Genomic DNA, 27320 nt, shown 5'->3' with positions numbered 1-27320 from the left:
CATGAGCTCGCTCACGTTCCTCGTCACGGAGCTGCAGTCTCTGGCAAGCGAGACGAGGAGGAAGCACCCAGATATCCGAGAGGTCAATCCGTTCACTCTACCTCAGCGCTTGCTAACGAATACAGGCCGCAGAACGATCCCTGGCCATCCTCCGCGCCTCCCCCGAGCAGGCGACCGCGCAGCTCGCCGGCGGCGATGGCGAGGAGCTCCTCAAGCCCGTCTTCATGGGCTGTGCGACGAAGAACGCGAAAGTGGTCGCCATCTCGCTCGGCTCGCTGCAGCGGCTCATAGGCATGAAGGCCGTCCCCCCATCCGCGGTCCCCCTCATCATCAGCACCGCGGCGGACGCGATGAGCCAGGGCGTCGACATCCAGCTGCGCATCCTGCAGACCATCCTCTCCCTCATCACGAACTTCCCCGAGATACACGGGCAGCAGCTCGCGGACGCGCTGCTCGTGTGCTTCCGCCTGCACGAGTCGCGCATCGCGGTCGTGTCGTCGACGGCGGCGGCGACGCTGCGGCAGCTCGTGATGTTCGTCGTGGACAAGATGGCGGGCGAGTCGGAGACGGAGGCGCTGGCGGACGTGCAGCTGCCGGATGGGTCGAGCAAGGCGCTGCCGCCCTCCGCGCGCGACGCGTTCGCGGTGTTCGAGGACCTGTGCCTGCTCGCGAACTCGGAGAGGCCGCACTTTCTGCAGCTGGACTACCTGCACAAGACCTTCGCTCTCGAGCTCATCGAGAGCGTGCTCACGAACTACCACGCCCTGTTCCGCCAGCACCCCGAACTCACGCTCCTGCTGCGCCACCACCTGTGCCCCCTCCTCATCAAGGCGCTCTCGGACCGGCCCCAGTTCGCGCTCACGCTACGCTGCACGCGCGTCGTCTTCCTCCTTCTCAAACAGTTCCACGCAGAGCTGCAGACCGAGGCCGAGGTGTTCCTCGTCATGCTCATCAAGATAATCACAGAGGACACCGAGTCGGAGCCGGCCGAGCACCCTCCCCGCCCCCACTGGATGCGTGTCATCGCGATGGAGATCATGCGAGGACTCTGCAGCGATGCCGAGCTTGTGCGTGGCATCTACGACCGCTACGATGCGCAGGAGGCGGAGAATTCCAACGTATATGCCTCCTTGGTTACTGCGCTCAACCGCTTGCTGTCGGAGAAGCCGTCCTTGCTAGGCGTCGGAACACAGATGTATGGCGTGGGCGTACCCGCGGAGGGCACGAGCTCATCGTACAGCCTGGAGTCTGTCAGCGGCATGACGGGAATGGTGGCTAACGCAGCGAGCGCCACCGTATCGGGTGTCGTGAACATGCTGGGCGCGTCGGGCGGGTTGAGCATGCAGAACTCTACTTTGAAGCTGCAGTGGTGAGTTGATTGCTCTTATTGGGTGAGATGGGGCTGAGATTACTCGAAGTATCGACCAGCTCGACAAGGCGGAAGCACCTCCAATCCCTGAGTCCTACATCTACCTTCTTGGCTTACAGTGTTTGGTCTCCCTCTGTGAAGGCTTCGCTGCTTACACTGGACCGCTCTACACTGCTCTCGTCATTCAGCGACCTCGCGCAGCCGGAGACGCAGTCATCCGTGCACCGCCTGCATTGGACTTAGACACGCTACCGCCGGACGAGCCCTCAACGAAGCAACTCAATATCGTCAAGCGCTGCATCGGCGACGGCTGGCCAGCTCTCCTAGCTGGTCTATCCTTCATCATCTCCACCAACCTCTCCGACGAGCTCTTCGCTGATGTGCTCGCTGCTTTTCAGGCCCTCACCAACGCGGCGGGTATGCTTGGTCTGGCGACGCCGCGAGATGCCCTTTTCACCAGCCTTGCGCGCTTTGCGGTGCCCACGCGCGTTGTCTCCGCGGTCGACCAGGCAGATACGCAGGGTCCGCAACCAGGACTCAGCGAGCGCAACATGGCCTGCCTCAAGGTCCTCGTCGGCTGCGCCATGTTCCTCGCCGGCAGCCTCGGCGCCAGCTGGTTCGGCGTGCTCGAGGTCCTGCAGAACGCGGACTACGTCCTCTCCGCGCGCCGCCGCACCGCGCCGAGCATCCCCTCCACGCCGATCACGAGCACGCAGCCGACCTTCACGAGCTCGCAGCCGACGTTCACGCCGCGGCCGCCGATCCTGGCGGATGTGGACCCGGAGACGCTGCTGAATGCGATCCAGAGGCTGTTTGATGCGTCGAAGAATTTGGAGGATGGGGCGTTTACGCAGTTTTTGAATGCGCTGTGCAAGTTGAGCGCGGAGATGGTGGCGATGCAGGCGGGGGAGCAGGCGTCGTTGGAGTCGATGTCGCCTAAGTCGGAGGTGCCGCCGACACCGAGGACGCCGCGGATGGATAGGCGGCGCGTCAGTGGGATACATTTGCCTCGTACTTTGGTAGGTCTGAGGGTCCCTGTTGCTCAACCATTGCTTATGCAACTCGACGCAGAAAGCTGGCGACTTCGGTCTCACAAAGCTCGGCGGTGTGCTCCTAATGAACATGCACCGGCTCATCTACAGGTCTCCGGACGTCGCTTGGGAGACGGCAACCTCACATTTGCTCATGATCATCCGCTTGACGTCCGCACCGCAAACCATCCGTGTGCAGGCAGCGCGCGTGCTGGACGATGTGCTCGTACGGGTACCGCGCAATGTTTCCTCAGCGGGAGAGCTACAGGCTGCCGTGCAAGGTCGTGTCTTTACTGTACTATCGCAGCAGGTCATTCCTGCCGAGGGCACGCCGTGGTCAACTTCCGAGCTAGAGCTGCGTCGCTTGGGCCTCGAGACGCTGCACCAGATCCTGCAGTCCTCAGGGCACACCCTCGTCGTCGGCTGGGAGGTCATCTTTGAGATGCTCAGCAGCGTGTGCGCACCGCCTACCTACGCCGCGCCTGGCGCCCCGGACAAACTCGTCAAGATCGCGTTCCAGTCGCTGACCCTTGTCATCGACGCTGTCGCTGGTCTCGCGCCGGAGCATTTACGTCTGTGCATCGGCACCCTCGGCCAGTTTGGTCGACAGGCTGACACGAATGTCGCACTGACCGCTGCGGCGAGCCTCATGTGGAGCGTGTCGGACGCGATCCAAGCGAAGCGCAAGAATGCGGAGAGCGAGCGCGAGTACAGTGCGCTGTGGATGGTCTTGCTGCGCGAGCTGCTTGGGCTGGGCTCGGACTCGCGTCCGGAAGTGCGCGACGGGGCGATTCAGACGCTCTTCCGCGCAATGTTGCTCTACGGCGCGACGCTCGGGTCGGAGACGTGGTCGCAGTGTATCTGGGACGTGGTCTTCCCGCTGCTCGAGCAGCTCACGGCGGAGATGCGCGCGAATCAAGCGCGGATCAGCATGGCCGAGGAAGGCGACGAGCAGGAGGAGATCCTAGCGGCGAAGGGCGCCTGGGACGAGTCGAAGACGCTTGCGTTGCAGTCCTTGGGAACTATCTTCCGCGACTTCCTCGTTTCCCATCTCATGCAGCTGGAGACGTTTGAGAAGGCATGGGACGCGTTCGTGGAGCATGTGGTGGAGACGGTGCTGCTGGACGATCGGTCGATCACGGTCCCTGCCCTCCAATGCCTGAAACTGGGAGTACAGGCCGCTGCATCTGCGGGGACGGGCGAGGAGGTGCGCGAGCGGGTGGAGGTGGTGTGGACGCGGACCTGGGCAACGATCGACAGGATGGGAGACGCTGTGCTGAAGCGAGTGTCGATTGATCCTGAGGACGTCATGCCGTATGCGCCGTTCACCCAGAGCAGCTTGGTAGCGCTGGTGGAATTGGTAGGTAGCGTACGGGCGCTGAGTAAGACGCTTGATGAGGCAGAATGGCCTTTGGAGCGCCTCTCGCGGCTCATGGCTATCCTCAAAGGTGCGTTTGTGAACATGGAGTTAGCTATGCAATTTACTAACGTGGCGTAGGGATCATGACCTACCCTAGCTCGCCCGACTACAGACCAGACGCGGACAACTTGACGCCGGTCCAGGTAGGTAGAATCATCCTATTTCGGGAGACCATACTCAAACAATTTTTAGGCGGCAGTCATGGACGCCGTGATGTCGATCGACCTTGCGGGGCCTGGCGTAGCTTCGCGAGTCATGTATGACCTTTCGGAGTTCGCTCTTCTGGCCTTCCTCGCGGCCTTCGACGTCCCACCACCGCCGAAGACTTTTACTGCCAAGGGCGCTGCCGTACCGACCAGCTCGACGAAGTGTATCACGTACATCGCACTCACCAAGCGAACTATGCCCTTGTTGGTCGATCTCTTCCTGCGGTTCAAGGACCAGCCTGTCATCTACACGGACGGCACATTGGACGCTGTTCTGTCGGTACGTGGGTTCTTGAGGCTTTGGCAAGCTCTTATTGACATACCGTGCGTTAGGCATACGCAATCCCAATGAAGCTCAAGTACGACTGCCCACCTTCCTCCAAGTTTGCGAAGGACGAGCCGTTGTGGAAAACAGCCACAACGAGCTTCTTGCGTATCGTGAAGGAGGTCGGACCGCAGATGAAGGCGCACCTAGAGGGTATGCTGACTGAGCACACACCCTGAGCGTGAACTTGACGATTTTTGTAGACATTGGCGCAGAGCATGTTGAGGGCATCTGGCGCCAGGTCCTTGACGTGTTCCGCGGAGCAATACTCGCGGACTGGTGAGTGTCTTCCCTCGCTATCATTGGCTACCGCTCAGTCGCTTTCTTAGCTCGCCTGCTGAAGAGCTGCCACTGGACGAGCAGGAGGCCGAAGAGAACTTCGACCTGTCTCTGATTGCTGCCCTCGAGATCGACGTGGTGCCGTACATAGGCGAAGCCTGTGTCCCAGACCACCTTGTCGCGCAGCTGGCGAAGATCCTGCTTCGCGGCAGCAACTTATGGGAGGTGGGCTCGCACGCAAGACGTAGTGGTGGCGCATCGCCTGTCAGTGCGAAGGAGCCTCCGTCTCCTGACTACGTCAAGGTCGAGTGGGACGTCCCGGGCAGCACAGAGCATGGTGTCACCGTACCAAGAGAACGATTTTCGTATTGGTGCTTCGATCTATTGTTCTTGATTTGTTCCAGCGTGACGAATGGTGAGCGTCGCATGTCTTTCGTCTCGAATGGAAGCTTATTGCTCCCACTTAGACAACGAAAGCTCACGACGTCGATTAGCTGCGCTTTCTTTGCCGTCGCTTCTCGACCGGTGTAGGCGAGCTATGGTCACCTTCGTCGCTGATGAAGCTTTGCGTGGGGGTCTGCCGTTCTCCAGGTAAGGCGCACTGTGGCATCCGTGTGTATTCGGGTAACAGAGCTCCCCAACAGAGTTCGCGAGGAGGAACTCATTTACGTGTTGCGCAAGCTCTTAGAGCTACGTCTGTACACCGGCTCCCTCTGGGCAGCTACATCGGACGATCCAGGACGGTATTGCGTGACGCAGCCAGGTATGCCGTCCGTAGCTCAATAGACTCTTCCACTAATCCTTTGCTCAGATATCGATACGACACAACCACACTCCAAACTGCTGGCTGACGTAGCGAAGCGTTCGCCAAAAGCACATCTCTTCCACCTGTACCCAGTGCTTTGCGAATTGGCCACGTCCCCTCGTGCCCCACCGACCACTTGGGCTAGTCCAGGTGCAAGGAGCGAATCCGGCGCCGCTGAGCAGCATGACGCTCGCACTCTGGCACGACAATGCTTGAAGGAGGTGGGGAGCGAACTTGGGAGCCAATAACTTTGTCTTGTATAGGGAATCAGCACAACTTTTGACTACATATGCATATTAGGAACTACCAGTATCATCTCTTGTAATCCATGAACTCAGCCTCATTATTCGCGGCGGGACCAGCCTTGTTTGAGTCGGGAGAACCGTTTTTTCGACGCCTACGTTGACAGTGTGACCTTGTGACTGTTCGTCACTGTACGGCCTTCTCCCGAACGTCCATATCGTCCTAAGCATTTGGAGCGCTGAAGGGTCCATTCCAGGATGCACCGCGCCCTCCTGATCCCTGAAGTGATTGCTACGGTATGCTCCCTATCTCATCGCAAGGACGTCCGAAATATGTCCAAAGTCTGCCACGCATGGCGAGACCAAGCTCTCGACCATCTCTGGAAAACTTTGGCACGCGACGCCCTCGACAAGCTCTTCAGCACGCTGCCTAGGGAGGTTTACCGGCGTAAGAGGCAATTCCCTGTTCTTCGCAACCGGGTATATACCTCCATCTTCGTCATGGTGGTGTTCTCAAGGAAACTCCTTCAGATATTCACGGTTCAGCCGCGATGGGTACGGCCGCCCAGTCAGGACGAGTATGACCAGCTCTATACAATCACCTCGCGTATCCAAGTCCTGAGAGTGCTGAGCAACAGACAACTCATCGACATGCTCGTCCGTCACCCGCCCGCGAACCCACTATTCCCGCGTCTCACCGACCTCAGCGTGTATATTCTGTGCGACGACGTTGTCCACGACGAGGAGTTGACTCCATTCTCGTCTACGGTGTTATCAAAGCTGCGCGTCTCCCTGACGCCAAGCGAGAAGAAGCCTCGTCTGGACATCGACGCACTGTGCGCATGCTGCGCGTCAGATGTCCTAATTACCCTGGCTGTATTTGGACTGAGGACTATGCCTAACATTGTCGGTGTCCGCAAAGATGTCCTCCGACAACTCGACGTCGATGACTTGAACGACGAGGGCTACGCAGTCGCGGCGGCCTTGCCTGCGCTGGAGACTCTCCGCATCGTCACGCCCCGTGAAGATCCACCCTCCTTCACCAAACTCTCGTCCGTCGGGCGCCCTTTCCATGCTCTGAGGACACTCGAGCTACGCGCAGCTGCTTACAAGGGCAGCCCGTACAGGGGTCTCATCGCGAATTTCCTGCGCCATTGTGGTATCCTCACTCTATCCACCCTCACGATTGATCTCGACTTACCTGATGTCTGCGATGGAGAGAGGCGTCCCACCGATCATTGGCACGAGCTCTTCCAGGCCCTGGCGTCGCATTGCTACCACGAGAGCCTCCGTCACCTCGACGTCCGGGACGGTAGCGAGCTGGCCGTGCTCGACGGGGACGATATTCGAATGCTCTTACCATTCACACACTTGGAGACGGTGTCGCTAGAGAACAGGGGAGGGATTGCAATCAGCAATTCGCACATCGTCTCGCTTATGCAGGCCTGGCCGTCGCTGCAGACCCTGAGTTTGGTTCAGCCCATGGAAGACGCCTCACTCGCAGACGACGCAGAGGATCTTGTTGATTCTGACGGCGAGGCCTTGGAAAAAATTGACACGCCTGTCGTATACACCTGCACGGTCCTCGGCCTCCTCGAAATTGCCCGACGCGCCACCTCACTGCACGCTCTTACCTTGTCTGTCGACTTTTCCGATATCCCCCAGCAGCTAGGAGACCGGCCGTTTGACAACAATGTCACCAGTCTGGAACTCCGAGGTGGGCAGCGCTCACCCGAAGGACGTCGCACATCTCTTGTGTGTCGCGTTCCCTAGAGCGGTGTCTTCCTTCGCCGTGTCGCCATACGGTGATTTAGAAGCGGAGACAGGTCCAGGGTCGAAGTGGGACGAGGTCCGACGCCTTGTGGACATGGAGAGAAACCAGACGGGATGATGATTGGAGGTATACTGATATGCTTTGAGTGAGTCCGTATGTGTCCATGGACGTGACCTCTTACTGACCGCCTTAGAGACGTCAGCACAATCAGACAAAGGCCGCTGGTCCAGCTGAGTGCGATATAAAATTGAGACAAAGCGTGCCAACAACCACCAATCGCCAAAATCTAAAGATCGTCCTGACGCGGCCGAATTATATCTATGTACTTCTCGGATGTAACTTCCCTGGCATATAGTACGGTGCCGAACTTCACTGTATAATCGTCCGTGTTGGGTTCAGTGGCGGCGCGTCGAGCGTTCCCACACAACTTCATCAGTGGTATAACCCAATCGAGTGCCAGGTCCTTGTAAGGCGGGAGAACCCCGCGAAGGTAGTCCCCCATAGTATGGCAATCCCCGTGAATGAAGCACGACTTGAAGAGGGCCGCTTCTGACCATGTTCCCTTTCCCCAGCTAGGCAGTAGCAGTCGAGGCGGCGCCCGTTGGGGATGTCGAAATGCATCAGCGCCCACGCAAGCACCCAGAAGAGCGATTCAAGGTCGTGGTAGTAGCGGTGCTGCGGCTGTAGCTTCCCGTTCGACCCGACGTATTGTAGGTCGATGGCTACGAAGGGACCGGTCCCTCGACGAAGTGCCTCGCCGTCGGCTGGATTGTCTTGGGCGCAGGTAAGGTCCCAATCGACCAGGCATCCGACGGCCAGTCCGTCGGACTTGTGCACCAAGGCGGTCTCCTCGCTCATATCGCGACGCAGGATACCGTGCTCGTACGCGCGAAAGTGTACTGGTCGTTGTCAGCGCAAGTATAGGAAATCAAAAGAATAGACACGTACTCTCCAGTATGTCGATGTAGCATTTACTAAATTCGCTTACGGAGCCTAGCTCCCAAAGCGGCTGGAGGCGCGGCGTAGCTTGGTATACGAGGGTGCGATGTTCTAGTTCACGCTGGAAGCAGGAACTCGGGCCCTCCTTTCCCTTCACCAAAGGATGAGGGAGCATACGAAACCTCGCTAGAGCAGGCGTGCAGTAGCCCGAAGTACGGGGGACTAAGTCGAGGAGGAGAGGGCATTCGACGCGACGACGCTTGTGCGAGATTGTCTTCAGCGAGCTGAAGTCTTGCTGCGGCGCATAAGCATCGTGAGGAGCGACACGCTTCGAGCCAGCATGAGCGATGTCTCCCAGCAGAAAGTTAGCATCGTTGCTCTCCGTCGTCTGTCTATAACTGTCGGACATCCTTTTATGATCACGAGGGGATCCAGAGCGTCGTGCACCGGGCGTGGCTAACGTCGCCTGCGGAGCATATATGAGGGATACCGGGTAAAGAAGATATCGCACTACCAGCGCGGGAGCTCGCGGGTTAGGCGCAAAGCTCACAGACGATGACGAGAGTCAAGAGAAAGACCGATCCAGGCGCGCAGCGCGTGTCACATGGCCGCGACAAATATTTATGGGAATCCCCGATTCGTTCGTTGCACTGGAACTTATAAGGCAGGGAGATCCTCTCTGATTGGACCCATCTACATTGCATAGACAGCGAGACAGGATACACGAATAGCAACCTGATTACCGAAACCCAAATATCCTCCGCTACCTCCTCGACCACGTTAGAGGCTTGCTTTGGATCGTCTCCAAAAACCGCGTAAAGGTAGCCTCCTTAGCATACAGCTCGGCATTGAAGAAGCATTTCCTCCTTTGATCGATATCCTCCGCGTCATCCCGAGCCTTTCTGAACATAGCTGCAAGCGGTACGACCCAGCGCTCTACCAGGTCCTCGTAGATCGGAAGCGCCAGATCGAGGACACCCTGCCGAGTGTTTGGAGAAGTTAGGATGCAATGCTTGAAGATGGCTACGTCCTCCCAGGCGCCATGGCGCCACTTGGGGATCCTGCAGGGAAGACGACGCGCGTTGGGGATGTCGAAATGAACTACCGACCATAACAGCAGCCAAAACAGTGACTCGAGGTCATGGCAGTAGCGCGAGTGCAGTGGGAGTGGTTTACCATCCACCGTAGCGGATTGCAGGCCGATGGCGACGAAGGGAGTGGTGCCTCTGCGGTTGGGAGCACTGGCTTCAACGTCGTTCGTAGAGTCGAAGGGGCAGGAAATATACCAGTCGACCAAGCGTCCGACGGCCATTGCGTCAGACTTGTGCACCAGGGCAGTCTCGTCGCTGATATCGCGATGCAGAATACCATGCTCGTATGCGTGGAAGTGAGCTACCGATTGTCGGCCAGAGTAAGCGGGATACAACAGAATCACGTACTCTCCACTATGTCAATCTAGCATTCTGCGAATTCGTCGACGGAGCTCATCTCCCAAAGCGGTCGGAGACGTGGCGTGACTTGGTGTACAAGGACACGGCAGCCTTCGTCGTCTCGGCCACTGAAGGTCTTTACATACGGGAAATCGAAGAATCCGTTGCCCGCCTGTGCGGACGAGCATCAATCCGGCGACGCTTGTGCAAAGCAGTATCCAGAGAGCTGATGCCGGGCGGCGGCAGGAAGAAGTTGTCAGGAGCCGGACGCTTCAAATCCACTCGAGCGGCCTCCTGCAACAGAAGTTCGCCAGCGCTGCTACACTCGGTCATCTTCGTATGCTCACGAAAGGGACAATTTGCGTTGAGTATAGCTGTCGTGTATTTCGGGTGAAGTGGGGTATGGAATCTCCCTGAAAACCCCCAGGAACGCGAAGACCATGAAAGTCAGAAGAAAGCCGAACCGACCGCGCCCGACGCCCTCGTCATCGCGCGTGGCAGTCACATGATCTCAATTTATCACGGTCCTTCCGCTTCGAGTCGATTCTCGAGGACTTGAGAAAGGAATCGGGGTCGGAAGACTGTCCCCCCGACCACACTCGAAAGAATCAGCATGATCGACTGGCATTCATCAAGATACTTCGTACGACAGACTACTGCTATACGCTTCTACAGTAGGAAGAGGAAACGGAAGCTCAGACAAGAAGGGGAAAAGGAAAACAAATCTGCTCGCCAAGACAAGGCACTCGAAGAAAAGGATTTCATGGGGGTTGGGAAGGTGGCTCAATAGGAGTAGGGATATCGGAGTCCGTGACAGAAGACATTTGCAAGGTATAGACGAAGGAAGTTAAAGGCCGTAGCGAAGAACTTTTGTGCGGTGCGCAATCGTGGGGAACCATCCAGCCGTGGGCTGGGCCGGCAGCAACCTCAATAGCGAGCCGCAGGTAAGGATGTCAAGAGAATGAGTTGGCGCGAGGCAGATGTCAGCCCATCGACGACGAAACATGCTTACCCCTCAATGATCGTAGGGAGGGGTCCGCGCGCGGTCGCGATCGTCCTTCTTGGGCAGGTCGTCGACCACTGGTGGGGGCGGGGTACGCGCACGGTCGCGGTCACGGTCGTCGCGACGGCGGTCGGGCGATGCGCTGCGGCGACGAAGAGGAGGGCTTGGCGTACGACGACGAGGGGGAGGAGTCGGGGTACGGCGGCGGCGGTCACGGTCGCGGTCCCGATAGTCACGATCGCGGTCGTAGCGGTCCCGGTCGTCCCTGCCGCGGCGAGGGCTGCGAGAGCGGTAGCGGGAGCGAGCGTAGCCTCGGCTTTCATTGTAGCGCCATTCAGCGGAAGGAGGGTTCTTCGCCCACTGCAAACCTCATTAGGCGTCGACGGATAGAGGATGAGGACATACTCACCTGGACCTCGAGGCGATAGCCGTCGAAAAGGCGGTCATGCCTAGCATTCATGTCAGTACCGGGTGAACATAGGAAAACGCACGACGCACATATCGTAGTAGGCGTCTTCGGCGTCACGGTCGGAGCGGAATTCGACAAAGGCATAACTGCGGGCCGTACGTTGAGCGCATGTTCGTCATTCGGATCGAAGATGGAAACGGCGTCGAGGTCGCAGCGCGCGTGGCATCGGCTCGGCTCGCGGGGCTTCATCGCATCGCGGCGGCGGCGGGCTTGCTCGAATCGGTCGAAAGGCTTTGAGACTTACGGAGTCGCGGATGTACGAGGGTTGCGCGGGGCGGGGACGTCGCAGCGGACCAGGGGGCCGAACCTGCGAGGGCGATTACCGTCAGACAAAGGCACTTGTCAGAATTTACAAGTCGGCTCACCGTTCGAACTCGTAGGCGAGGTCGCGGGCGCGGGTATGGACGGGAAAGTTGCGGACGTAGAGGATGCGGGGCATGGCGGGCGGCGTTGTCAGCGGCGGCGGTACGGGCTCGTCGGCGTCGTCCTCGATGACGATGGGCGGAAGGAAGGCGGCGCGCGGGAAAAAAAGGACAACTTGGATTTGGTGATTGTGCCTGTTTGCCTGCAGGCTCCCAGCCACGTGCGGACGGCGCTTGTCATTGTGACTTGTCCGATTCGCCCTCTCATCGCCGCCCTCGACATCCAGCACAACAGCAGACATGGTCCGTGGAACAGGTGCGTCGTCACGAGCAATGATGAGCAGACCCATCATAACGATCCTTCATCAGGAAAGTACAAGCAGAAGCGTGGCGGTGGGCGTCAATTCTCGTGCGCACCATCCATCTCGTGCTGAATTTATGGCATCTCATCCTGGGTCCCCATTGCAGAAGGAACCTCGTCCTCGACAAGGACGGCACTGCTGTCTCGACCGATCGCCGATGGTGCGCTCACCGCGCTGCATCCGTCTGTTTCTGATCGCATATCAGGGCACCGCGGGATAAGAAGGGCTCCGACGACGATAGCGATGAAGAGGAGGAAGAAGAGGAAGAGGAGGAGGAAAGCGAAGAGGAAGAAGAAAGCGGAGGAGAGGACAAAGCCGGCCAGCCTGAGATGACGCGCGCAGAACGACGTGAGCTCAAGAAGAAGCAAGCCGCAGAGAAAGCGAAGAAGGCTGGCGGCGAGGATGAGGACGACGACGAGGACCTAATCAACCCCAACCATGTCACCAAGAAGATGAACATCTCTGACCTCAATGCGCCGCGCGAGCTTACCCGTCGCGAACGGTACTGCTCACCGATCTGCGGAATGTGGCAATTTGCTTATATTGTATCACAGGGAAGCGAAGGAGAAGAAGGAGGCGCAAGACAGGTACTGGAAGGTGCGTACTGCGCCCATCGCGTCACAAATAGATGCTCAGATCTTGCAGCTCCACGTCCAAGGCAAGACCGAGCAGGCGAAGACCGATCTCGCTCGTCTGGCCAAGATCCGCGCCGAGCGTGAAGCGGCGCAGGAGAAGCGCAAGGCAGAGCAGGAGGGTGAGTCCATTTACCGACCACTCATTCATCACCACAGCCTTCCTTCCCCTCCCCCCACCTTTCTCTCAACCCTAACAACTCATTCTGTTATTTCGCTCCTTCATCGATTGTCAACTCACATCCCCACAGCCAAGAATGCAGAGATCGAGCAGAAGGCAGCGGCGCAGAAGCAGCGCAAACGTTAGAGTTTGGATGTATACCTGTCGTCATACAGCTTGAATCTGTGTACCACCACCAATACTGACTGTATCTATATCTTCATATCGCTCAATCGGACGAGCTTCGCCGCCATACCCACATTCGAGGAACTCGGGTCTACACGTAAGCATTCAAGCACTGAAGAGGGCAATGGTCGGTCTGCATCAAGTGGCGCAAATTATCTCAGCGTAAGTACTTTTCCTGAATGTAGGCTATGCAACGCATATCTCTTTATCTACCGTTGCCACCTTCCCCTACCCCTCATTCCCCCCTCTGCTTCTCCAGCCACCGCCTCCACTTGCTCAGGCTCCTCGCTTCAGGCACCCTGAACCCCGCCTCCCGCGCCCACTGCTCGATCCACGCCTCCAGCCGCGCGTACTCGTCCCCGCGGCTCATGCGCTGCACCAGCGGCGCCTCCATTGCGACCTCGGCCCACAGCGCGAGCGCGACGGCGAGGGTGCGCGGCCGGGGGCGGACGCGCAGGGCGCGCATCCAGGCGAGGGCGAGGGCGATGTCGGGAGACCGGTGGGCGTGGCCCAGGACGCAGATGTAGGCGAAGAAGGCGTGCTCGAGGGCGCGATCGGGGCTGGGCTGTGGTGAAAGAGGGGCGGAGGGAGGGGTGGTAGTGGCGGCGGGGTGGAGGGTAGTCGAGGCGGGAGCGCGGGCAGTTGGGGCAGCCGGGCTGGGATGGGTGGCCAAGCAGGGTTCCGAGGGCGTATGGGCCGTCGACGTGCCGATCTCACTGCCCACGACCTCGTCCCCAGGCGGCCAGGGCAGCGCATCCCCGACGACATCCTCCGTCCGCGCCGGCAGCCCCTGCGCCCCAATCAGCAGCAGCGAGTCCGCATTTCGATGCGGCCTCACCGCCACCGCCGGCGCCGCCACCCCCCTCAACCGCCCGTCCCCATCCCCAGAGGTGATCGCCCCCACAAACACCCTCCTCGCCGCCTCCGCCGCGCCCATGCCCCGCCACGCGCCCGTGCGGTACCGTTCCGCCGCCACCGCGCGCAGCGCCTCGACCGCCTCTTCCCTCGTTCGCGGCGCGGGCGCGGGGGGCCTGCCGAGGTGCAGCCGCCGCCGGAGCGCGGCGAGCGCGCCGCGGAAGGTATTGTCGAGGCGGGTTGCGCGCGCTGCACCGCGGAGGACGAGGCCGAGCGTGCGCGTGTCGGGGCGGGTGCCGTAGAGCGGCTCCATGGTGTCCGCGAGGGCGAAGAGGACGTCCGGGCGGTTCGCGGCGAGGAGGGCGCCGAGGATGTCATTCAGGGCGGCGGTGGGTAGGCGGATGCGGCGGGGGGCGAGCTTGGATGTAGAAGTAGGCGTAGACACCGGGAAGGCGGAGGAGGGGCTAGCGGCGTGCGTTTCGAGGATGCCGAGCGCATCTTGGGGGCGCCCGGCAAGGATGTGGGCTTGAATGATTATGGAGAGCGCGCGGGCGTCGAGTGGGAGGCCGGAGCGGAGGAGGCGTTTTGCGTGCTTGTGCGCGCTGGCGTAGGCTCGGCGGCGCAGGAGGGCGGAGATGAGGGCGCTGCGGGAGGCAATGGTTTCGCGGTGGAGGGGGCGCAGGTGCCGCAGGCGGGTGTACGCGCGCATGAGCTGCTTCGCGCCGACCCTGTAGTCCTTCGTGAGGGCGTGCAGGGCTGTGGTTGCCTCTGCTACGCCGGGCCGGGGGATGTCGACGTGAGGGTGCCGTCTGGCCAGGTCTTGTCGCATATATAAGATATCCGACTCGCGCCGACGCTCGTCTTTGGAAACCAGCTGCTTGAGATAGGCGAAGGCGGAGGCGCCGCTTTCCTGCGAGGCCAAGGCGTACTGGGAAAGGCGCGGACTGTGACGCAACGCCCTGCGGCTCTGCTTTAGCAGCGGCTTGACCATCTTCTCGTAGGCTGCGGAGTCGTGGATGGCGCCCTCGCGCGAGAAGACACGCAGGAAACTCTCCAGCTGGGCTTGTGTTGGTACGTGCCCTTCGCGCACCATCCGGTCGTGGAGGTAATTGGTAAGTTCGAGCGTGACGAAGCGGTTGCGGAGGAGGGCGTCGTAGACTTCAGGGCGCAGGTTGACGCCGCGATCATCCATGGCTTCCAGGACGCGAACGGCCGAGCGCGCGGCGTCCTTGGAGGGGTGCGTGGACAGGCATAGGGATTGGAGGAAGAGGTTGAAGTGGAGGTCGGGGTGTGTGTGTGCGGTGCCTAGGAAGGCGGAGACGGTGCTTGGGAACGCAGAGACGTGGTCGAAGCGCGCGAGATGAAGCATGGCGAAGACGAGCAAGGGTCCCGCTGGTTCTTCGGGTGCCCGAGACCGCGCGACGTCAAGCATCAGGTCCGCATGTGACACGCGCTGGACGTTGAACGCGACCATCTCCGCCAGGCCCCAGAACGGCACGGTGTCGAGCGGGATCCCGCGGGTGCGGAGCGCGTCGAGGCAGCCACGGATGTCGCCCGCGCGGAGGAGGAAGTCCCACTCGCGGTGCGCGAGGGGGAGGCCCCTACGCGCATTTCCCTTCATCGGGCCCGGGGAGTGGAGGTGGTCTAGGATCGTCCAAGCCGGGTCGCGCGTCTCATGCTTGAAATGGCGAACGAACTGCAGCGTGCGTGTGGGGGCGCCGGTCCAAGTTGATAGTGCGCGTCGGGCGATAGACTTAATCCCATAGCGGGCGGCGTCCAGCCTCATGCATCTGTCCGAACTTCAGAGTCGGTTGGGCAGTAGCGGTGATTCCGGGGACGCACCTGCGAGGCTCAACGCGTCCAGAAAATTTCCCACCAAGCCGCGTCTATCGGGTAGCCAGCTGTGAGTATCTGCCCCCTTCAGCAAAGCTGGCTTCACGGTGAGAATGACAGTCAGAGACAAGATGGGATTGGTTGAGGAGCCTGGTGATGTCGGCGCGACATACGGCGAGCGCCCTCGGCATAACACGGACAAATAGCATTACCCTCTCCTCCTGCCCTCACCATCGGTTGGCGGCCGCCATGTCCGCGTTCTACGTCCCCGCCAGGCTTGCGCAGCCGACTCGCGTGTCCGCGAACCCTGCTGAGGCGCGCAAGCGCGTCCTCAAGCTCTACCGGGAATGGTACCGCTGCGTGCGTTCACCAACTTTCCCCGCGTTCGTACAAGTCGCACTCATAAAGATATCATCAGGCTCCCGACATCGTTTCCTCCTACGAACTCAGCATTCCCGTCTCCGCCGCCCGCTACGCCATCCGCCAGCGCTTCGAGTACAACCGCTACGTGACCGACCCGAAGGCGATTGACGTCCTGATCGCCAAGAGCCACATGGAGTTCCAGGAGACGATGAACCACTGGAAGATGCGGGATCACGTCCTGGGCTTGTTGTTGAAGCCCAAGCAGCGCCCGCAGAAGACGTTCATGCAGAAGTTCATCGAAGGTGCGTGCTGGTTGTGTTGTATCGGAGCAAGTCGCTCACGGAATGTGCAGGTCGGGACGAGGAGGCTATCACACCCGCCGCAAGCGGAATCGTTTAGAATTAAACCTCGACAATATATACATTGCCCGCCCCAATCGAAGTTACTAAATGAAACCTACTCCGCCCTCAGTACGTCTTTTATCCACTGCAGTGCCTCCTTACTCTCCGGTAGCCCGTAAAACCAGGCCAACGAGAAACAGTGCATCATCTTATCCCACTCCAACCACTTCCCCTCCACCCCCTCCTTCGCTAGCTTATTCCTCAGCTTGATCCCATCCGGCCCAAGAATATCGTGCCCCGCCGTCACGCCGTGTACATGCACGCCCCGCTCCCGCAGCAGCTTCACGACGTGGTCCTCCTTGTCGCTCAGCACCGGGCTCACCCGCTCGTCCTCGAGCCCCCACTCGCCCGCCCACTCCGCCGCGTGTCGCTGCGACTCCTCCGCATCGAGCACTGGGTCCACCTTCTGTATCCGCGCGATCTCGGGGTTGTTGCGCTTCGCGTCGACGCTGGGGCAGATGAGCATCAGCGCGGCGGGTGCGGGGAGCGGCCGCTTCTTTTCGCGCTCCTCTGTCGGGGCCTGCTCGTCCGTGCGCCGCCCTGCTGAACCTTCCAGCCCGACGGCGGTCTTCGTGTCGCCCTTCCGGCCCACGCGCAGCACCTCGCCGACCAGCGCCAGCACGATGTTCCCGCCCGAGCTGTCGCCCGCCCAGATCACGCGCTCGCCGTTGGCTTCTGCGTCCGCCATGGCTCGCTCGTACAGCGCGAGCAGCCGCGGGTACACTGTCGGCGCCGTCTCCCTTGGCGCGAGGGGGACGCTGATGACGGAGACGGCGGTCCGCGGCAGCTCGTGAGCTAGCTTGGACACGAACTTCCAGTGCTCCTTGGTCGGTGGCTGTCGCCAGCTCCCGCCTGCGATGAAGTAGATGCGCCGGTCGATGAGGGGCGATGTGTGGTGAGACGTGTCGGCGGGTGAGGTCTTGTCTTCCGTTGCGTCGTCGCTGCGCACAAGGTCGTAGACGTAGATGCCCTCGATGTGGCGCTCGGTGAGCTTGCAGCCGGCCGTCCAGGATGCGCTGGGTGAGAGCCGGGGCGAGCCGGGTGGGTAAGGCGAGCCGGGCCTTGAGAACGCCTGGCCGATGGGGCGGTATGTGCGTAGGGAGGTGTGGATGATGTGGGTGGCGAGTGAGCGGTCGGAGCGGTGGGTGATTTGGATGGAGGAGGAAGGGGTGACCGCGGATGTTGAGGAATCCGAAGGGGATTTCGAGGGGCCTTCCGTGCTTGAGGTGGTGCTACTACTGCCAGAGGTGGTCATCGCGGTGGAGGGCGGAGGGGGTAGAGCGCGATGGTGGTGGCACAAGAGCGTGACGCTGGACTCGATCGGCGGCGCTTGCGCGGGATGAAAGTACAACGGCAAGGGGTGCGTCAATGACAAGGTGCAGGGGTCTCGCCACACGCGTTATGCAGCGCGCCCCGTCTCGAACCTACTGGTTTTATGCTCTGTGCCGGCTGTCAGTGTCTAACTCGGCGGGCTGTCAGTGTCTAACTCGGTGGGCTGTCTGACTCTGAGCGATGACGATGTCTTGGAGACTTCAGGGGGAGGTAGGCATCTGCCGTGCTGCGAAATAAGGTCCCGCGCCATGTGTTTGACAGACTTTCATTATAGCCATCTCATCGAGGCCGACCGGGTAGGGAGGGTCATGGTACGGGTGCCGTTGGGCAAAATACTAATGTACCAAAGAGTGACTTCTGGATTGCAGCGAAGCACTTGATCCAGACGCATCGCATCGAGCCGCACGATAAATACCAGTGAGAGAGAAATAAGGGCAACCCTCGAAGCAAGCACCGTTGACTGTATAGGACAAGTAGGAAACGAGAATCTGTCGTCCACTTGAAAGGACGAACCGTGGTTGGTCACGATCATGTGATGCGCGCGTGGTGAGCGGCCCCGGTCGTGCTCACCTTGCTCTTGACTCGTTCTGAACTCTCCTCGTCAGCAAATATTCTCCGTGTGCTTGAGGATCCCCAAACTCGCAGCGGCAAATGCTACTTTCCGAGCGTGGAATGCGGATCTGTGCGCCGAAGGATATGGGCGATACCACCGACGGAGGCCGCTACATATCTCCCGCGTGTGAGATTGCCGGCGACCGCAATACGCTTGTATACGAAGCCGCTTCGCGCTTTCGCCCCCTGTGGGAGCTTGACTCTGTGTCAGAGTTCAAAGGCTGCTACGCGGGTATAGTGGGAAGTATGTGCATCCGTTTTTATGCGTGCGAAATAGACTGAACGTTCATCATAGCGCACTTTCGCGCGTACGAGCGGGGTATTCTGCATCGTGATATCAGCGACAACACCGTTTTGTGGCACCGGTCTTCTGACGGGAAAGTCGTTGGGTGTCTGCTCGACTGGGATCTTTCCTACCCAATTCATTACGATGTCGACAACGAGACTACCGACCCTCTGAACAGGAGAGGCACCAGCCCGTTCATCGCCCTCGACCTGCAGTACGTGGCCTCGGACGGCAAACATTTTCCACAAACCCATCGCTACCATCACGACCTCGAGTCGTTCTTCTGGTTGCTGCTATGGGCTATCGTACACTACGACATCGAGCGCAAGTGCCGTGTCCTCTGCAGGTACCCCGGGTGGATCGACGACTGGTGCAAGAGGCAATCCTTCATGTATAGCTTTCACACTCGACGCGAATACTTGAGTTTGACTCTCGAGTCGTGGGACGACCTGAGGAGGCGCTGGGTGTGGCCGCTATTCAGGCTGTTTTCCGGGGCGCGCGACGCTTCGGTGGATGTGGATGAAGAGGGTCTGGACTTCCTTAACCAAGAGCAATATGGGGAGCTGGTCACGTTCGAGACGTTCACGCAGACGATCAAGATAGAGCCGAATGTAGGGGCGGTGCATTAGACAAGGTGGAATATGGCTACAGTAATTTGAATGTTTTCCAGCGTGTACAGAATCTTTTGAGGGCCGCATGTGTATGCTCAAAGCCTTCAAGGGGCAGTGATGGTGCGTTGGGTGTTCAGTATGCATCGCTAGGCGGCAATGGGTTGAAGATCGGCAGCGCAGCCCACACCCTGATCGAAGAGCAACGACGAAGGGATATTCAGCGAGAGCAGGCTCATAGAGTTGTTATGAGGTCTGTTGGTGTAGACCGTTAAGAGCTGCCATCATAGGAGGACGCGAGAGGGCCAGGGGATGCGATGCCAGTTTCGACCTCGATCGGATCGCCGGAGATAGCCACTCGCGAGAGCCCTCTTGCCACCGAAGTTCATGCACTTTGCTTCGCAAGGGCATGGGCGGGGTTGATTACCACAGGAAGGAGGATAGAAGATGCCAAAGCAGCCAGAGACGCTGAAGCAGGATCTCGGGATGAAGGTTGCGGACAAGGAGGGAAATAAGCACTTTTGTTCTCGACCGTCATTGTCACCATCGTCGGGCACCGTACGTAGCTCTCCCCCGCACGTTCCAGCATTGCCCTGACAGAGAGACCTCTAGAAAGTCAGCAGAAGCATGGCATACTAGGCGAAACTTTGAGTCATCATCATCATCGCCGCCGACGATCACGGCGTTCGCAACGTCGTCGTTCCCATATCACCCTCCACATTCCCTGTACCAGCCTTTACCCCTACACACATATCCAATTTCTGACCACACCTTGCGTGGTCGGTATTCTGCACCTTTGGGTGAACGCGTCGGCGACGTGATCGCCCGTAACCCCGGAACCGCGTTGACCAAACGTCTTCCCCGACCGTCATGTCCGCCGCCATGGTTGAAGATGGCGCTCCCCCTACTCCCTCCCCCACTCAAGACGTCTCTCAACTGTTCGCGGCTGATGAGAAGGAGCCTATGACACCTGCGCTGGACGCGCCCTCCGGGATGTCCACGCCTGTCCTCAAGTCTGAGCCACCCGAGTCCACGCCCGAGCTCTCTGCGTCTGCTTCCTCCATGACCCTAGACTCCGCGTCCCCCACCCCATCCTCTACGACGCTCAAAGCGGCCTCCCGGGCGTCGTCAAAGGCGTCTGCGACCCCGCCGCCACAGGCCCAGCCGAAGAAGGGCAAGAAGGCGACGCCCAATCCGCCGCAGTTCATTGGACACTTGCCCGTCGCGCGCGAGGATGCGTTGCGCACGTTTAGGCAGATACCTGAGAACTGGTACCAGTACGCGAAACTAGGCAAGAGCAGGGAGGCGATGGAAGGCTCGACGTGCGACTGTGAATACGAGGAAGGTGAGCATGCGGCGCTGGGTCGTAGTTTACAGCCATAGCGTAGTGCTTGCGCCGTCTTCGTTCTTCTCGCAGCGTCCCTATGCTCCTATGCACATGCTCGTGCTCGACTCCAGGCGCGGCCCGTTGCGTTCGGCAGACGCTGCCCATGCTCTAGAAAACTTAGTCCTAGTGCCCTAACCTCTCCCACAGGCGACAACCTCGACCATGCCTGCGGCCCACGCTCCAACTGCATTAACAGGCTCACGCAGGTCGAGTGCTTGGAGGAGGAATGCCACTGCAGACAGTTCTGCCAGAACCAACGGTGAGCATCCCATCGGACATCGTAGCGTAGTCTTGCTGGCAGTTTGAGCTTCAAGCAGACGTAGATAGCGGAATACAATGCTAACTAGCCCTTAGCTTCCAGCGTAAGGAGTATGCGCCCATCGAGATCGTGAAGACGGAAAAGAAGGGCTTTGGGCTGCGTGCGGAGCAGGACATCCAGAGGTGCGTGGTTTGTTCGGGGCACACGGGCTCTTTCGTCGCAGGGCATGGGCACTCGAGCTGCAGCTCTTCGCTGCACGACTGCCTGTACACCCTGCATTGTACGATCGCCTACCTGTGCTCCAACGTTCAAGTACCAGCTAACTCGCCCTACGCAGGGACACTTTCATCTACGAGTACGTCGGAGATGTGGTCAACTCGCCGTCGTTCAAGAAGCGTATGCGTGACTATGCGAAGGAGGGCATCCAGCACTTCTACTTCATGATGCTGCAGAAGGATGAGGTGCGTGGTGCGCTGACGGTGATCGGGGCACGTATCTCACCTTTTGGCGCCAGTTCATCGACGCGACGAAGAGCGGCGGCATCGGACGCTTCGCGAACCATTCCTGCTCCCCCAACTGCTACGTCGCGAAGTGGACGGTCGGCGACCGTGTGCGCATGGGCATCTTCGCCAAACGAAACATCAAGAAGTACGAGGAGCTTACCTTCAACTACAATGTCGATCGCTATGGGTGCGCTATTCATTCTTTCCCCGTCCTATTCCAATGTGCTCATCCGGAATGGCGCACATAGTCATCAAGCACAAACGTGCTACTGCGGCGAGCCGAACTGCGTGGGCTACATCGGCGGGAAAACACAAACGGACGTCGCGGTCATCGACGATGTCTACCTCGAGGCGTTGGGCATAACGGATGCGGATGAGCTCATGGAGCTGAAGGGCTCGAAGAAGAAGAAGGGGAAGAAGATTGACGATCCGGACTTCATGGTGCGCATCTGAATTGCCTCTCATTCAAAGACACGTATCGAATGATGGCGCAGCCCAAGATGAAGCCTATCAAGCGGGAGGAGGTGCCGAAGGTCGTGCAGGCGTTGCGGCAAGTACAAAGCGCGAAGGTGTTGTATAAGATCCTTCTGCGACTGAAGGTGCGATCTTGTCTTGTTCTCATCATAGCCAATGGCTCATCTCACCTATCTAGACAACCGAGGACGCATCAGCCTTGCGCGAATTCATGCGACTTCGTGGCTTTAGTGTTATGCGCATGATACTCGACGAGTTTGCGAAGGACATGACGATCGTGGCTATGGTTCGTATGCGGGTCGGTTAGTTCAAGACAGTAAGCTGACAGCCTGGCAGGCCCTCGAGTGCATGACGACTTGGCCGCTGGAGAAGCGGAATAAGGTCGAGGACTCGAAGATCACAGATCCGGTGAAGAAATACGCGGAGATGGAGGATGAGACGGTGAAGAACGTCGCGACGAAGGTGTGTGTCCTTTGTTTCGTTGGTAGCATCAGGCAACTCACGCCCTTGACAAGCTACTGGAGACGTGGGACAAGCTCGAGATCGCGTACCGTATACCCCGATTAGCCCGTGATGTACGTCTGCCCTTGTCTCGGTGCTCGTCGTCCATTGACATCTCCTTCAGCCCAGCCAAAAGCGCAAGTCCGACCTCGCTGAGGTCGTCACCCTCCCCCACGAAGACCCCCGCCCAAAGCGTGTGCGGTATAACATACCCGAAGACGAAGAGTTTGTCGACTTCAAGGCCACCCTTCGTCCTCCTATCCAGCATACCGCACCCCCACCTAGTCCGCCCAAACCTCGCGCCCCCTCCCCGCCGCCCCGAAAAGTCTCCTACCTCAACCTCGCGGACGAGAAGAAGAAGCTCTTGGAGCGCGCTCAGCAGCTCGCGGCGGAGCAGGCGCGGGCGCACGAGGAGCGCGCTAAAGCGGACAGGGAGTCGAAGGAGCGTGCTGAGAGGAAGCAGAGGGAGAAGGAGTCGAGGAGGGCGGCACGGAAAGCAGAGAAGGCGAAAGCAAGGGAAGAGAGGAAGGCGAGGGAGAGGGAGAAGAAGAAGCACCAGACGCCGGAGGAGAAGGAGGCGGGGAAGGAGAAGCGGTTGCTGAAGCTGGTGGGCGAGGTGGTGGTGAAGTCCATGAGCAAGTACGCGAAGGGCCTGCCAAGGGATGTGTTCAAGAAGCAGGCGAAGGAGGTGAGCGGATACGATTTTGTTCGATGATTGGGGTGGAATGGCGAGACTGACGGTGGATTACACAGCTCACGCACATCATTGCGGAGAAGGAGAAGAAGTCGTCGAGCTTCAAGGAGGGCAAGCTGGACGCACTTTCGGAGGAGAAGGTGTACAAGATGAAGAAGTTCTCGCGCGACTACATCGCCAAGGTCATGCGCAAGTATCAGGAGAAGGAGAAGGGGAAGGCCTCACGACGGCCTGCTGGGGACGACGCAGCCTCGGCATCAGCAACACCCGGCGCGTCAACGTCTGGCACGCCTGGTGCATCGACGTCGTCGGCTGCGCTGGATACGCCGGATATGGAGATGACGGTGGAGGAGGCAATGGACATGGAACCCGATGCGGATGATAAAGACGAGAAGGACGAGTCGGATTCAGAATCGGAGTCGGACAGCGAGGATGAGGAGAAGGATGGAGAAGCGGAAGCGGGAAAGCCGAACGCGGAGGGTGACGCGACGCCGGACGTGAGCGGCAACGGCAGGTCAGGCGACGGCATCCCCGACGATGGGAAGGGCGGGCGAATGGACGTTGACGAGGAGCCAAAATCCGCTATGGACGTGGACGGCAGCGAACGATCAGCGATGCCCGACGCCGCACCCCCGGACGTCGTGATGAAGGACGGGACGAGCGATGGGCTGTCGATACCCTCACCGATAGGAGGCTCGAGCACGACGCAGGATCCGCGGCTGCGTTCTCGGTCTGTGACCGCTAGTGCATGATGAACCTGCACTTTCGCCTATGTCACCTCAAGGGACTTATTTCGTCCTACTTTATTCGCTTTGCTTTCGATGCTGTCGCACAAGATACAGTTATGCAACATTCAATGCGAGCTTGTCACAAGTACTGTACAGATGGGCACGACTGCGCTGTTCCTTCATCTTCAACTCAGCTTCAGCGCATCTAATCCGTGAACAAAGGCCCCTCCGAGCGTACGGTATCTGTCGGCGCCGCCGAAAGCTGCACACTGCCCGAGGCGATGGCTTCCAACTCTGATCTCCATGACTTGAACTTGTTGAGGAGCGCGTCCTCCCCTATCGTGCCACCCTCGGCCGACTCTTCGCCCTCGATGAGGTTGATGACGTCGGTGAGCGAGTGGTGCAGCTTGTCCAAAGCGCCCTTCATGACATATGGATTACCGGCTTGGTGGGTTGCGTCCAGGTGTTGAGGCGTGTGCCGTGCTGGGCCTGGTGATGGGTCGGATTTGGGGTAAACCTGAGGGATTGGTGAGTTCGTAGATCAACCAGACAAAGTGGACGAGGAATGAAGCGCACCTGCCCTGGATTCTCTCGTGTCGGTGAAGGGGGGATCGCAGGCGGACCAGGTGAAGGGATTTCCTGCGGGAACTTCGCATCCGCTATGATCAAAGGTGAGTGGCAATGAGGGATAGAAATGGGTAGTGCCTACATTCACCGAGAGACATTGGTACAACGAAGTATGAGGAGTATATGGAGTGAATTACGCAGAGTATGGTGGCCCAGAAGAACAATGGAAAGCCGCCAGTTCATATCCACGGCCTTTATAAATGCTCGACGTCATGCAGCGAGGAACTGACGTCGTCATGCCAAACTCCTCTTTACTACTCATCATAAATATGTATAAACTGAGCCATGGAGATACCTCAGCTTTGACAGGAGATGCGAGTACAGTGGATTGAACAAGCCACATAGCCAACGGCCGAGTTTAAAACTGAGTTTATGCCCATCGCTTGCTAAGCACGTGACCTACGCTCAATAACTTCCTTTTCGGGACGTCCAATGCCATTGTACTAAGACTCTCAACTGCTCCGGCTGTTCAGGATAGCGTGCAGACATCGCGGCCCTCGCGTAGATTCATATGACTCTCTGTAGAAGCAGCTTCTGGCAAGCTATCATATGGAAGGCTTTTGGTGGGAAACGCCCAAACAAAACAAACAAATGATGGTGCCGAGTGATGGCTTCCGGCCCATCACGTTGTTCCCCACCTTCATGTACACACGATGAGCGACCGGCCTCCGACAGTGAACGACCTCAGGGTATGCATACTTGTAATGTAACGAAGCAGCGCCGTAACAATACTTCAGGTCAAGCTCTGCTTCATATGCCGGGAGGAGGAAACATACGACCGTGGGCCCATGAGAGGAAACGGGGAAGGAACATACTGAAATACCTGCAGAACCGGAGGATCCCCCGCGCGCCTGGTGTCATCCCTGCAAGTGCACGCTGGTTGCGCACGAGTCCTGCTTGCTGCAATGGATCCAGTCCGCGGACCGCAAGCAGAACGCGACTTCCTGCAGGCAATGCGGCGAGCCGTACCGCATCATCAGCGACAATCCCCCTCTCCTCAAGGTCCTGTCGGCGGGGAATACAGCCTTCCAGCTGCTAGGAAGGAGCTTCACTATTTTCTTCATGGCCGGAGTCGGCGGCACGATCATGCACAGTGCGTCTGTCCTCCGAGCGCACCATCCAATTGCTGACCGCTCGCAGGAGTGTACCAGCTGCTGACAAGATACGGCCAATTTGCGTTCCGAGAGATGTTTGGCGACGAGTGCGCTGCCTCCTCCTTCCCCCGTACTCCCACTCACCCCCTCCCAGAATGTACGACCTCATCCTCACCGATGACAAGTGCAAGTGGCCCGTGACCGCCTTTATCCTGCTCCCCTCCCTCCCTCTCAGCCTCATCTCCGCCCGTCTCTCTCCGGGGTACTCCCCCGCGCTCTTCACCCTCCTCTCCTACTGGCCCGTTGTCCCCTCCATCGCCGCGCGGCAGTCCTTCATCAGCGGCCTCATCGACCAGGAGATCAGCGACCCCACTACTCCCTTCCGCCGCGCGACGCTCCCGCTGTGGCCACCCTCCCCTGTACTGGTCGGCCTCGGCGGCATCCCGCTCGTCCAGCGGCTGTACGGGCGCCTGTTCCGCCGCTTCAAGTACTGGGTACTGGACGTGCCCCCGCCTGCCCCCACCACGAACACCCGCGGCGGCGCGGACGACTTTGTGTGGCGCGTCAACGAGGGCTTCGGCGAGGTCAACTTCCGCATTCGCGCGCTGCGGGAGCCTGCTGGGAACGAGGACGACGAAGTCAACCCTCCCGCCGACCAGCCGCCCGCCCTGGCCCCGCAAGACGCCAACGTCCTCGCCGCCGCCGAGGAGCGCATCCGCAAGAACGCCTCGAGCCTCGGGCGCAGCGTTGGCGGGGCGCTGCTGGCGCCTACTATTGCGCGCGTGATGGGGCAGCTGCTGCTGAGGGTGGCCAGGCACTCGCGGGTGCTGCGCGCGTTCTTGGGGATCAGGCCGCCATTGGACCGGAAGTTGGCGTCGATCATGGACTATGCACCATATACGGCGGGGTCGGCGAACTGGCGGGCGGTAGTGGCGTATCTGGTGCGCGGGGCGTGGAGTTGGTCGGAAGCGGATCCGGTGTGGTGAGTTAAGCCAGTGAACGCCCTTGATCTCGAACTAAGCACTCCCAGGTGGCGAAATGCAATCGGTTTCGGTATTTTCGTTGTCGTACGTCTTGATTCCCTATGCCCATGATCCTCTCCCTAATTTCCTCTTGTAGGCCAAGGACTGCCTCGAGCTCCTGCACTTATATCTTACTAAGCGCGAACTCGAGGCGCGCACGGTGATGGATAGGGATTTCTCTGGGATCGACCCGAAGGAGTTGGACCTTATTCACCCTGTGCAGGATGGTCAAGCATCGGCGTCTTATACACGAGTGGGATCCTCTGCGGCGACGAACGCGCAAGAAGGCGCTGCTGCTTGACCACAATAATTACAATCTGCGCATACGCTACTGTATCATGAAATATAAAGCCTTCACTCTTCACTCAATTTGCCTAGCTTCCCATTGAGTATGTTCTTGCATGTGCATCAGGAAGAAGGTCCTGCACATGGCGAAGAGCGGAGCAAGCGCTGGAAACGCCTCCAGACCCTTGGGTGTCATCATGGCTCGTTTAAGGGCCTTCTCCATAAGGCAATGATTAGCACATCACATATTTTGCTTCCGTTGATGGAAGAGGCTACCATTCGGGGCAAGACGCGACTCGTATTCTCAGAGGGCTGGGCGCTCCGCGAAGCGCATCTGAGCGCTTGGTAATCACTGTATGGCCGCCCTTTAACTTTGGTCGACTTAGTCTCCTGAAAGACCAAAGCCTCGCCTTGAATTTAGCTGTTGCATAAAGCACCTTGATTCCATCCACCCGAAGCTTG

The 27320-nt window shown here is 59.2% G+C and overlaps 14 protein-coding genes across 14 annotated transcripts; 7 read left to right on the top strand and 7 right to left on the bottom strand.

Annotated features, from left to right (window-relative positions):
- Positions 1-224: 224 nt before the first annotated feature.
- On the top strand, positions 225-5683 carry SCHCODRAFT_02513981 (uncharacterized protein; the record flags this gene model as incomplete). Its single annotated transcript, XM_050343305.1, has 11 exons — positions 225-1369; positions 1419-2388; positions 2441-3848; positions 3899-3963; positions 4013-4306; positions 4360-4504; positions 4555-4630; positions 4681-5045; positions 5098-5221; positions 5275-5393; positions 5442-5683. The coding sequence occupies 11 exons, from the start codon at positions 225-227 to the stop codon at positions 5681-5683; spliced, it is 4953 nt and encodes a 1650-aa protein (XP_050198236.1).
- Positions 5684-5876: 193 nt separating this feature from the next.
- On the top strand, positions 5877-7824 carry SCHCODRAFT_02639100 (uncharacterized protein). The gene is made up of 3 exons (XM_050346057.1): positions 5877-6157; positions 6209-7596; positions 7647-7824. The coding sequence occupies exons 1-2, from the start codon at positions 5936-5938 to the stop codon at positions 7448-7450; spliced, it is 1464 nt and encodes a 487-aa protein (XP_050198235.1). The 5' UTR covers positions 5877-5935; the 3' UTR covers positions 7451-7596; positions 7647-7824.
- Positions 7825-7883: 59 nt separating this feature from the next.
- SCHCODRAFT_02589507 (uncharacterized protein) lies at positions 7884-8799 on the bottom strand (the record flags this gene model as incomplete). Its single annotated transcript, XM_003028072.2, has 2 exons — positions 7884-8350; positions 8400-8799. 2 exons carry the CDS (start codon positions 8797-8799, stop codon positions 7884-7886), a joined length of 867 nt encoding a protein of 288 aa, XP_003028118.1.
- Positions 8800-9071: 272 nt separating this feature from the next.
- Positions 9072-10153, bottom strand: SCHCODRAFT_02752214 (uncharacterized protein; the record flags this gene model as incomplete). The annotated part of the gene is made up of 2 exons (XM_003028071.3): positions 9072-9782; positions 9967-10153. The coding sequence occupies 2 exons, from the start codon at positions 10151-10153 to the stop codon at positions 9154-9156; spliced, it is 816 nt and encodes a 271-aa protein (XP_003028117.1). The 3' UTR covers positions 9072-9153.
- Positions 10154-10427: 274 nt separating this feature from the next.
- SCHCODRAFT_02553229 (RNA-binding domain-containing protein) lies at positions 10428-11801 on the bottom strand. Its single transcript, XM_003028070.2, has 5 exons — positions 11658-11801; positions 11537-11599; positions 11322-11378; positions 11233-11272; positions 10428-11183 (listed from the first exon to the last, which is right to left on the bottom strand). The coding sequence occupies exons 1-5, from the start codon at positions 11729-11731 to the stop codon at positions 10836-10838; spliced, it is 582 nt and encodes a 193-aa protein (XP_003028116.1). The 5' UTR covers positions 11732-11801; the 3' UTR covers positions 10428-10835.
- A 121-nt stretch (positions 11802-11922) lies between these two features.
- Positions 11923-13061, top strand: SCHCODRAFT_02639091 (uncharacterized protein). Its single transcript, XM_003028372.2, has 7 exons — positions 11923-11970; positions 12024-12063; positions 12123-12176; positions 12222-12518; positions 12571-12613; positions 12662-12770; positions 12900-13061. The coding sequence occupies exons 1-7, from the start codon at positions 11955-11957 to the stop codon at positions 12953-12955; spliced, it is 615 nt and encodes a 204-aa protein (XP_003028418.2). The 5' UTR covers positions 11923-11954; the 3' UTR covers positions 12956-13061.
- An 80-nt stretch (positions 13062-13141) lies between these two features.
- SCHCODRAFT_01039388 (uncharacterized protein) lies at positions 13142-13778 on the bottom strand. Its single transcript, XM_050340913.1, has 2 exons — positions 13719-13778; positions 13142-13650 (listed from the first exon to the last, which is right to left on the bottom strand). Exons 1-2 carry the CDS (start codon positions 13760-13762, stop codon positions 13230-13232), a joined length of 465 nt encoding a protein of 154 aa, XP_050198234.1. The 5' UTR covers positions 13763-13778; the 3' UTR covers positions 13142-13229.
- A 1169-nt stretch (positions 13779-14947) lies between these two features.
- On the bottom strand, positions 14948-15810 carry SCHCODRAFT_085994 (uncharacterized protein; the record flags this gene model as incomplete). Its single annotated transcript, XM_003028068.1, has 2 exons — positions 15692-15810; positions 14948-15639 (listed from the first exon to the last, which is right to left on the bottom strand). A coding segment is annotated over exon 2 (687 nt), but the record flags the coding sequence as incomplete, so codon positions are not given.
- A 121-nt stretch (positions 15811-15931) lies between these two features.
- On the top strand, positions 15932-16444 carry SCHCODRAFT_02514640 (uncharacterized protein; the record flags this gene model as incomplete). Its single annotated transcript, XM_003028371.1, has 3 exons — positions 15932-16042; positions 16101-16347; positions 16398-16444. 3 exons carry the CDS (start codon positions 15932-15934, stop codon positions 16442-16444), a joined length of 405 nt encoding a protein of 134 aa, XP_003028417.1.
- Positions 16445-16501: 57 nt separating this feature from the next.
- On the bottom strand, positions 16502-17772 carry SCHCODRAFT_02589496 (alpha/beta-hydrolase; the record flags this gene model as incomplete). Its single annotated transcript, XM_003028067.2, has 2 exons — positions 17009-17772; positions 16502-16942 (listed from the first exon to the last, which is right to left on the bottom strand). Exons 1-2 carry the CDS (start codon positions 17699-17701, stop codon positions 16502-16504), a joined length of 1134 nt encoding a protein of 377 aa, XP_003028113.2. The 5' UTR covers positions 17702-17772.
- Positions 17773-18429: 657 nt separating this feature from the next.
- SCHCODRAFT_02589493 (uncharacterized protein) lies at positions 18430-19559 on the top strand (the record flags this gene model as incomplete). Its single annotated transcript, XM_003028370.2, has 3 exons — positions 18430-18634; positions 18686-19287; positions 19347-19559. The coding sequence occupies 3 exons, from the start codon at positions 18430-18432 to the stop codon at positions 19557-19559; spliced, it is 1020 nt and encodes a 339-aa protein (XP_003028416.1).
- A 787-nt stretch (positions 19560-20346) lies between these two features.
- On the top strand, positions 20347-23978 carry SCHCODRAFT_01133652 (uncharacterized protein; the record flags this gene model as incomplete). The annotated part of the gene is made up of 12 exons (XM_050341086.1): positions 20347-20653; positions 20819-20930; positions 21026-21112; positions 21268-21391; positions 21445-21620; positions 21682-21874; positions 21928-22032; positions 22086-22193; positions 22244-22369; positions 22423-22482; positions 22533-23096; positions 23162-23978. 12 exons carry the CDS (start codon positions 20347-20349, stop codon positions 23852-23854), a joined length of 2655 nt encoding a protein of 884 aa, XP_050198233.1. The 3' UTR covers positions 23855-23978.
- On the bottom strand, positions 23622-24631 carry SCHCODRAFT_02639080 (uncharacterized protein). Its single transcript, XM_050346056.1, has 3 exons — positions 24540-24631; positions 24407-24489; positions 23622-24347 (listed from the first exon to the last, which is right to left on the bottom strand). The coding sequence occupies exons 1-3, from the start codon at positions 24553-24555 to the stop codon at positions 24036-24038; spliced, it is 411 nt and encodes a 136-aa protein (XP_050198232.1). The 5' UTR covers positions 24556-24631; the 3' UTR covers positions 23622-24035.
- A 455-nt stretch (positions 24632-25086) lies between these two features.
- On the top strand, positions 25087-26942 carry SCHCODRAFT_02639078 (uncharacterized protein). Its single transcript, XM_003028368.2, has 7 exons — positions 25087-25146; positions 25195-25237; positions 25287-25550; positions 25598-25658; positions 25706-26533; positions 26582-26618; positions 26671-26942. Exons 1-7 carry the CDS (start codon positions 25111-25113, stop codon positions 26872-26874), a joined length of 1473 nt encoding a protein of 490 aa, XP_003028414.1. The 5' UTR covers positions 25087-25110; the 3' UTR covers positions 26875-26942.
- Positions 26943-27320: the final 378 nt, after the last annotated feature.

Source organism: Schizophyllum commune (genome assembly GCF_000143185.2).
Source record: "Schizophyllum commune H4-8 unplaced genomic scaffold SCHCOscaffold_11, whole genome shotgun sequence".
NCBI classification, from domain to species: Eukaryota; Fungi; Basidiomycota; class Agaricomycetes; order Agaricales; family Schizophyllaceae; genus Schizophyllum; species Schizophyllum commune.
The sequence above is the reverse complement of the archived record's forward strand: the minus strand, read 5'-3'. Positions and strand labels throughout refer to the sequence as shown.

What these genes read in the sequence shown, in the direction of transcription:
- SCHCODRAFT_02639091 (XM_003028372.2), top strand. An exon ending in GGCGGTGGGCGTCAATTCTC is followed by an intron (nt 12,064 to 12,122) that starts GTGCGCACCATC and finishes TCCCCATTGCAG; the next exon opens with AAGGAACCTCGTCCTCGACA. An exon ending in GCGCAAGGCAGAGCAGGAGG is followed by an intron (nt 12,771 to 12,899) that starts GTGAGTCCATTT and finishes ACATCCCCACAG; the next exon opens with CCAAGAATGCAGAGATCGAG.
- SCHCODRAFT_02639080 (XM_050346056.1), bottom strand. An exon ending in CACGAGAGAATCCAGGGCAG is followed by an intron (nt 24,348 to 24,406) that starts GTGCGCTTCATT and finishes CCAATCCCTCAG; the next exon opens with GTTTACCCCAAATCCGACCC.
- SCHCODRAFT_02639100 (XM_050346057.1), top strand. Translation starts at nt 5,936, where the DNA reads ATGCACCGCGCCCTCCTGATCCCTGAAGTGATTGCTACGGTATGCTCC. An exon ending in TCCCTGTTCTTCGCAACCGG is followed by an intron (nt 6,158 to 6,208) that starts GTATATACCTCC and finishes AAACTCCTTCAG; the next exon opens with ATATTCACGGTTCAGCCGCG.
- SCHCODRAFT_02553229 (XM_003028070.2), bottom strand. Translation starts at nt 11,731, where the DNA reads ATGCCCCGCATCCTCTACGTCCGCAACTTTCCCGTCCATACCCGCGCC. An exon ending in GAAGACGCCTACTACGATAT is followed by an intron (nt 11,273 to 11,321) that starts GTGCGTCGTGCG and finishes CATGAATGCTAG; the next exon opens with GCATGACCGCCTTTTCGACG. An exon ending in GCTATCGCCTCGAGGTCCAG is followed by an intron (nt 11,184 to 11,232) that starts GTGAGTATGTCC and finishes TGAGGTTTGCAG; the next exon opens with TGGGCGAAGAACCCTCCTTC.
- SCHCODRAFT_02639078 (XM_003028368.2), top strand. Translation starts at nt 25,111, where the DNA reads ATGAGCGACCGGCCTCCGACAGTGAACGACCTCAGG. An exon ending in CGACAGTGAACGACCTCAGG is followed by an intron (nt 25,147 to 25,194) that starts GTATGCATACTT and finishes ACAATACTTCAG; the next exon opens with GTCAAGCTCTGCTTCATATG. An exon ending in CGGCGGCACGATCATGCACA is followed by an intron (nt 25,551 to 25,597) that starts GTGCGTCTGTCC and finishes GACCGCTCGCAG; the next exon opens with GAGTGTACCAGCTGCTGACA.
- SCHCODRAFT_01039388 (XM_050340913.1), bottom strand. Translation starts at nt 13,762, where the DNA reads ATGTCGTCGGGGATGCGCTGCCCTGGCCGCCTGGGGACGAGGTC. An exon ending in GGCCGCCTGGGGACGAGGTC is followed by an intron (nt 13,651 to 13,718) that starts GTGGGCAGTGAG and finishes CACCCATCCCAG; the next exon opens with CCCGGCTGCCCCAACTGCCC.